The sequence below is a fragment of the Alligator sinensis genome, unplaced genomic scaffold (assembly GCF_000455745.1).
Source record: "Alligator sinensis unplaced genomic scaffold, ASM45574v1 scaffold1008_1, whole genome shotgun sequence".
Lineage (NCBI taxonomy): Eukaryota > Metazoa > Chordata > Crocodylia > Alligatoridae > Alligator > Alligator sinensis.
Window position 1 is genome coordinate 1,767,846 of NW_005842013.1, and position 8,046 is coordinate 1,775,891.

The following is an 8,046-nucleotide window of genomic DNA, read 5'->3' on the forward strand; positions in this document are numbered from 1 at the left end:
CTGCTTGCAAGTACTCTGTCCAGGTGATGTCTGTGCTGCTGTTACAGCGAGTGCTTTCTTGGAGACCTTGAAGTTGCATCAAAATGACTATATGGGCTGCAAGACTCTGCCAGGCTTGTTACCTGCACTGCATATAACAACACACCTGTCCAAAGGCTTACAAGAGGTTAGACCTGGATGCTGGTGGTAAGACACAGGCACAACTCGCGTATAGTGCCCCTCAGGCCTAGTGCAAGCCCCCGAGACTTCCAGTCCTTCTCTTCCCTGTGCATCAAAACATTTTTGTGTTCCTCAGGCATCTATAGATAACCAACATCAACACCTTTTCCAAATTATGCTAATCCTCAGACCTCCTGTCATTACCAGGTGTGTTCTTAAACCAGGGTTTCTCAACCTGTGGGCTGCAACCCAAAAGCGGGTTGCAAGAATATATGAAAGGGTCGCGGACAAACTAAACATTTCCTTTCAAGGAAAAAAACATGGGAAACGGTGGCTTTTCCCTTGGAGGCTGGCAGACTTCCTGGCTGCATGGAGTTACTTGGGACCTCCCATACCCCACACGCACCACCCTCTGCCCCACACATTGAGGGGCACTGGGTCAGGACTGGCCATCGATGTTTACAAATGGGTCCTGGTACAAAAAAAGATTGCGAACCACTGCTCTAAAAACTTTTAGGAACCACCCTTATCAATCAATTTAACAGTGGACTTTAACACTGCTGTCTGCCAAGTCGACTCTCATGGGCACCATGGTGCTGGGAGGCCAGCCTTCGGTAAGGCCTCTTTTGGTCAATGCTTTGGCTATAACTTCATGATTTGTATATGCATTGATTAGCACTTAGGCAGGAAAGGTTTTTTGGGTAGATGTGATATTTTATTAGACCAATTGAACAGTTGGAACAAAGTTCTTTGCAAGCTTTCGGGCACAGACACCCTTCTTCAGGCATTGGGGGACACTGCTGCTGTTACGAGTTCTCCTGAAAGCTTGCAAAGAACTTTTCCCCAACTATTTAGTTGGTGTAATAAAAGACATCACATCTCCCCAAAGAACCTGGCCTGCCTATGTCCTTACACGGCTACAACCAACACCCCTTGATCAGTACTTAACACTCCAGAGAGACTTATCCTGTGTAGAATCAGTAGCAAAGTCCCTTGTGCAATCTTTGGCGCTCAATTTTTGGCAACAATTGAGCTTGGCATATTAAATGACTTGTTTCAAAATGGATGAAACTTACTGAAAAAAAAGAGGTGCTGAAGAAGATAGCATCGCCTTTTTTCCTAGGGATGGCTCAGATTCTGAATTTGCTCAGTTTCCTCCAGAAACTCATTCGGGAGCAGATCCTCTCTGCTGAGGATACCATCACCAGCTCTCGCACGTTCCTCACCTGGTGTGTCCCCGAGAGGTTAACGGCCCGGGCAAATTAGTTCATAGCTCCACAGTCCATATTAATACACCTGAAACATGAACGCTTTGCAAATTAGGAGGTAGCCCGAGAATGGGTATCTGAAATCAGTTGGGAGTGGGGCAGGGACTAGAGCACAGTAACTCAGAGGGCCCAACTAAGATTGGGTCACCACTGCACTAGCTACTCTCTGCCCAACAGTTTATAACTTAAATTAATCAAATGCAGACAAGGAATTTCCCTGTAGCATAGAGGAGAAATATCCAGGTTTCAGACTGGATACAAGGAAAAACTTCACAGTTTGTGTGACCAGACTCTGGAATAGACTCCTACCCTGGAGATCTTCAAAAGGAGACTGGACGCACACCTTGCTGGGGTTATTTGACCCCAGCAGTCTTTCCTGCCCACAGCAAAGGGGGCTGGACCTAGCGATCGCACGAGGTCCTTTCCAGCCCTAAACTCCTGTAAATGTGGGAATCTTCCCAAGGGCAGCGGCAGAGTTGGGACCATGGGCAAGCCTTACTTTCGCAGGGTCTCCAGCTGCGTCAGTAGTTCAAATTCAGTAATAAACGTTTTTGCATGCCCAGCATACACAATTCACTGGATCACCATAAAAAAAAAACAACCCCAACACACACAATGTCACACACCAGATGAAGACAAAAGTGAAGAACAGTATGGCATTCACCTTGGGGACCTTCCCATCCCAGCCGTGTTGGGTTTACAGTCTGTACATTACCAGGTTTCCAGTTTGCTCCAGTTTTCTCTTGCACACTCCAGCTTCCCTTGCACATGCACCCTTCGGCTGGGGTCCCAGCATTTTCCTCTCTCAGGTAAGAGTGGGAGGAAGCACATTCTCCATCATTGTTGAAGCCTGGAGAGTCCCTTTGGTTCATGTTTTACACAGCCTCCATCTCCCAGTGCCCCAGGTCATGGTCACTCCCTGCGTCGGGGTGGCTGTGGTGGTGTCTTGTTGAGCTGGATGGTAAGCTCGTTAGACAGGCACATGGTGCTCATTAGCTTGGATCACGAGGTGCTGCAAGAGTAGCAAGCCTCCCTCATGCATGAACACGGCATTTCCACAATCCCCCAAAGTTGCACAAACCCAGCTGCCCCTCAACAGCATCACACAATGGAGACCTGTTATTCCAGCTGCGGTCCATGGCATTGATACAATCTCAGGTGAAACACAATTTGGATCGAATGGGACAGTACGATGTTTCCTTAACCTCAACCTGCTTTTGGAATATTCATCACTCTCGAGTTACTATGAAACCGAGGGACTGTAAAACCGCACTGGTTTTTAAGAGAATACTTGACTCAAAACTCACCCTGACCCACAATATGAAGCAACACACCAATTAAAAACCCTCATTAGTAAAGAACCCGCACTTTGCTTTAGGTTGATAGGGATCATATTTATTTCATAAATACAGATGCTAAGTACTCTTTCACAAATCACTAACAATACTTTCATGTGCCATTTACAGTGGAATATTTTACTTCTAGTTATTTAAAATATCTGGCTAGGCAACGATAAGCCAACAGTCTTCTGCTTGCTATGAAAATACAGCGGCTACAATCTTCCAAGACTAATATTCTGAAGAAAAAAAAAAATCTTTGCAATTCCTTGCAAAGGAGGGGGCGGAAAAAGGCAGTGAAACATTTTTTACTTGAAAACGCTTGCAGGACTTTAACAGCATTACAGCTGTGCAGAAATTGAAAGGCTTTTGGCAGTTTAAATGTACAATGATGGATCGTTCCCCCTTCTTTAAAATTTACTGCGGGTCTCCCTCCCATCAATTATTATTTTTTTAACCTGTGCTGTTTAATAGGAAGCCATGAGGACGCAGCAGCTTGCAAAATTCATTTACTAGTAACAGTCTGATTGGTCGCAATCCATCACCCCCGCTCCCCCACCATCCCACGTTGTTCTAGGTAGAATATTATACATACTGCAAGCAAACTTACTGGCAATTTAAGACTTGCAGCAGCCGGGGTTGGCACCTTGCAGCCCAAGAGGTGGGAGGCAGAGGAATGGCTCACTTCTGTAACGACCATGCGTCAGTACAAGAGCGCTAAAGAGCATAAGCAACACAAGGTAAGGAAAGAGAGGCTTCGTTTGGTTGGGTGGAACCTGGAATAATCTATTTGCGAACAACATAAAAAGAATTTGAAGTCATCACAGTATTCTCCGCGTCCCATTTCCTGTGCTGCCTCGTGCTCTCAGATGCCACGTTTGTCTAAGGCAGTGGTGCTCAATCTTTTGGCCCTGTGGACCAAATGAGTGGCCCACGACTCAGATGGAGCCCCACGCACCAGGATCAGGCCCTGGGGCTCAGTACCACCCTCCCCACCCCCCCCACCCCCAATCACTGAGATTGGTTCCCAGGAGCCTGCATCTCACCCCATGTGCTGAGATTGGTTCCAGGGGCCCAGTAGCACCCCTGCATGTTGGGATTGGGTGCTTGGGACCTGGATACACCCTGACATCGAGATTGGTCCCTGGAGGCCTGGCGCTGCCCTCACACGGCAGAATTGGTCCCTGGGAGGTTCAGCGCTACCCCCACACATCAGGATTGGTTCCTGGGGGTCCAGCGCTGCCCCATGTGTCAGGATTGGGTCCCGGAGGCCCAGCGCTAGCCCATCCCAGCCCTCCACGCCAGGATTGGGCCTTGGAGGATGACTTAAAAACTGTTCAGTAAGCTTCCTCCCTGCAGAGTAGCGGAGCTATAACAGCTGTTACCCCAATGGAAATATGGGCATTCATGCAGAACAGAGAACCGTCTTTCCTTCTCTATAAGAAAGTGTTTCATTTCTAGCTGCAGATGCCCAGCTCCACAAGGCACTTGTACAGCTGCAAATACACACACGAGTCTGGGATGCTTTTGTGCTTAAAACTGGACCTGCGTGTAGGCATGTTTCTAAACTGAGGGCTTGGTTTCTTTCTCCGGCATGTCCTGTTGCAGTATCATAAAAATAGATGAGAAGCTGGATCCAATCATTCAGTTATAAACAACTTCAAATGCTGACAGATGAAAACATCAATAGAATTTCATTATAGCTATTAGGATGTTATATGAAAATGGACCTAACTAGACAGTCAAATGGTGCATACTGCATCTCTCATACCCATAGATGCATTTTTAGATTATATTGGTGATTCTTACCCAGCGATAAGCAAGATAGCATATCGCCTCACCTCCTTTAAGTAGATAAACAGGCTCAGACCTGTCCCTGCCTTAATGACCCCCCACCTCCAGTACCTTTTAAGCACTGCAATCTGTAAATCAGTTGTTGAAATTAGGTGCCGCTCAAATCACAAAAGTTATGGAGGGAGGGAGTCTCAAGTTTCAGGAGATGTGCCTTGGATCCGAAAAGGTTGAGAACCACAGGATTATACATACCTAAATGTAACATTTAGGCTAATCTTATGGTGAAGTTAGAAAGGTATGGACTAGGTTACTGATCCAAAAGAAACCTCTGAGTGGGAAAGAAGAGTCAGGCATGATGAAGTAAATTAAATTTTTATTCTGCTATATATATTTATATTTGCGAGCTCACAACCGAGCCCGAATTCTTAGGTATACAATATAGAAAGCAAGAGCAATGAAATCTGAACCCAAACAAATACCAGGAATCACAAGCCGACGGCAAATTCTGTTTTCCCGTTAGTGCAGTTGAAATACGTGCCAGTGGTAAACTACCTATCTACAATCAAACTGCGTCTCTGGTAAGCTGTTGAAAACCGCTCCATTCAAAGTAGAGGTGGTACAATTAGAAGAGGTTAGGTATTTTAGATGAGTGATATGAAGTGCCCCCTTTCTACAAAAGGTGGAGTTAATAAATTAACCTAACTCCAATGTGTTGACTGCATTTTGAGTCTGGATTACTTAAGAACAGGTCCATGAAACGCATCACAGCACATTGTCTGAAACTACATGTCATAAAACACACGACAGGTGGCACCTACTGACATAGTGCATTTGTTCCCCTTTGGCCTCTGGCCTAGGCACAGTATTTTAATCCCAGATTGGGAGATGGTTCATTCGAACTGGTTAAAGATGACATTTTAAGAACAGTTAAGTGTTACTTTGCCCTTGAGGTCTGTCTAAAGACTGCACCCATTGGTAGCAAGCAGTGCGTGTGAAAGGAGCGGGGAGGGAAGGGAAGTTAAGTGGTGTGGTTATCATTTGTGGGGAAAGACACTGTGGTTAGTGTGCAGATGCGCGTTCTCTGGTACACCGGGTTTTGAAGAACTAGAAACCCATCAGTGCCTTCTCAGAACTTCAAAAGACTGCGAAGCACAGCTGAATAAGACAAGCTGCTCCCGAGTAGCAAATTCATGGTATTTCTGTAACACTGACTACATTGCTCAAGAAAAATTGTATATGGGAGAAGGTAAAAAATAATGTCTGCTGGTCTTCCCATAAATGTATTTTTAAATTAAAGTTCTTTCCTCTCAAAAAGATAGAAAATAAAATATAACTCTAAATAATAATTAAAGCAGACGCATATTCATACAAGGGCCGGAGCGGCACTAGATGCTCTCTCAAGGAAAGTATTCAGAATGGACGCTGGTACCTGAAAAAACAGATTATAAATACCAGACAAAGGAAGGACTGGAAGCAGAGTCAAAAATTTACCTGCACTGTGAATACACCATGATCCTGGGCTATTCACTCTTGGTTATAAAGTCCATCTCCTAACGCAATAGGAACAGCTTTAATCATTTTTGCCATAACAAATACAAACGATAAGTGCAATTTCATCATCTTCATTCCAGATCACTGATTTCACCTTGCTAACGTCTGCTACGCCACGTTCGTCAAGCTTGCTTATTTGTCCGAGCTTTTGCGTGGCCTGCGAAAGCTGGACATGTTTTCATTCAGTGCATAGATCCTTCGGGAGAACTCTTCAAACTCCCCCAAAACTTGTTCATCACATTCCACGGCCACGGCGCAGTCCACCGGGATGCAGTTAAAGGCTTCTAGCTGATCTCCTGTGCTGAACCCCGTGGCTTCCATCCCAATGATTTCCTCAGCTTGCTCCACCGTGCAGCAAAGCTCAGTGCCAAGGGGGTGACGCAGCTCACATGGCTGCCCGCCGCTTGCAATGCCAGAGCAGTCACTAGGTAGAAATGTCCCGTTTATTGCACTCGGATGTCCCACAAAAGACTCCTGCTGGTCCTGGACATTGTTCAGACCCCCGTTTTCTCCATTTAAACTGTCACACAAACCTTCGGGTTTTTTGTTGGTTCCTTTCGACGAGTCGATGGAGGTATCTAAGGATGAGGAGAGCGATCCTGGTTTTTTATTTGACTCTCCTGCAATGGTGACGGGCTGTGCTAACGCAGAGTGGTAACTAGAAGGGGATGTTTTGTGCTGCAGTCTTTCACTCTCTGTGCTGGCCCGCTTCCGGTGTCCTTTCTCTGGGGAGGAGCCCATATCCAAACCCCCGAAGGTAGAACTATGTCTCTTTGGAACTGGAATTGCATTAGAAGTGTGATGCCGATCACTATAAAAAAAGATGAAATGAAAATAAATCAACGATTGATGAAACAGCATAACAAGTTCTTGTCTGAGTGGCAAAGGGTCAAGTCCATGACAAATAATTGCCACTAGTCTTGGACAACCTACATCACCTGAGGAATCCTAAAAAGCAAGGCTGGCGCTCAAGTCCAACAGCCAAAAGGTACTGGCTCATTTGTTTAAGGCTGTGTAAACTGTAGCCATTACCCCAAACAAAAACCCTTGGGAGAAAAACTGAGCTCAAGTGTAATGTATTTGGAGAACTGCCACTGCTAAACAGGCAAACTATTACATGACTATGAAGACATGCGCTAATTAGTGCACCTCTGGAGAGCCAGACTGTACTTCATGAATTACTATTTCTAAGGCCCCTGACAGACATTAAAGTAATGGCACTGCCACACATGCATGGTAGGCGACATGACTGTGGGGTCCTATATCAGATCCCATTGCACCATACTGCCAGCGTAGGGGGAGCCTGATCCCAGGCTTCCCTGCACCAGCGAGTAACGAGCTTGGCTCCTAGGCAGGGAATGCACCATACTCTCCCGCCGCTGGGGGCTTCCGGTAGATGACTGGGGCTTGAGGTCCACTCCCCTTGTTGGGAGCCCCGATCAGCTGCACGGCCTCCCAGACTCTGTAATGCATGGGAGTCTTGAAAGGCCACGCATTCAAATCAAAGGCGTGAAAAGAACCAGCCACAAAGTTATTACACATATTATGTGTAACCATGTTGTGGTTTATGCCCCGTTTTAACATGCCATTTATAGAACAAATGTGCGGCCAGGTCACTACTTAAAACAGGATTAACCAGTGAACCACATCTGAAGAGTAATGTCTGCCAGGGGCCTAAGAAAACCATTCATGACCACAACCCTTCCTCCTCACCTACCTCTATGGGATCATCATAAAATCCCTAGAGAAGAAACAAAAAAATGCTGGAGACATGGTGGCGAGATCCTTCAAGAGCAAGTTCTCATGGAGGCAGGGATGAGACTTATTTCATGTGGGCAGCATGTGACCTAAACCTTAAAGTTACAATTTGTATTAGATTATTTTCGCTAAATCCTTTCCTTCTCCACACCATTTGATGTGTGTTCTGTGGCTCCCTT

The 8,046-nt window shown here is 45.8% G+C and overlaps 1 protein-coding gene across 1 annotated transcript in view; it reads right to left on the bottom strand.

Annotated features, from left to right (window-relative positions):
- Positions 1-4,914: 4,914 nt before the first annotated feature.
- Positions 4,915-8,046, bottom strand: part of UVRAG (UV radiation resistance associated) — a 145,286-nt gene continuing 142,154 nt past the window's right edge. The window contains exon 15 of the mRNA XM_006021963.2: positions 4,915-6,920. Coding sequence (XP_006022025.1) covers positions 6,242-6,920 — 679 coding nt within the window. The 3' untranslated portion in view covers positions 4,915-6,241. The remainder of the gene's footprint in view (positions 6,921-8,046) is intronic.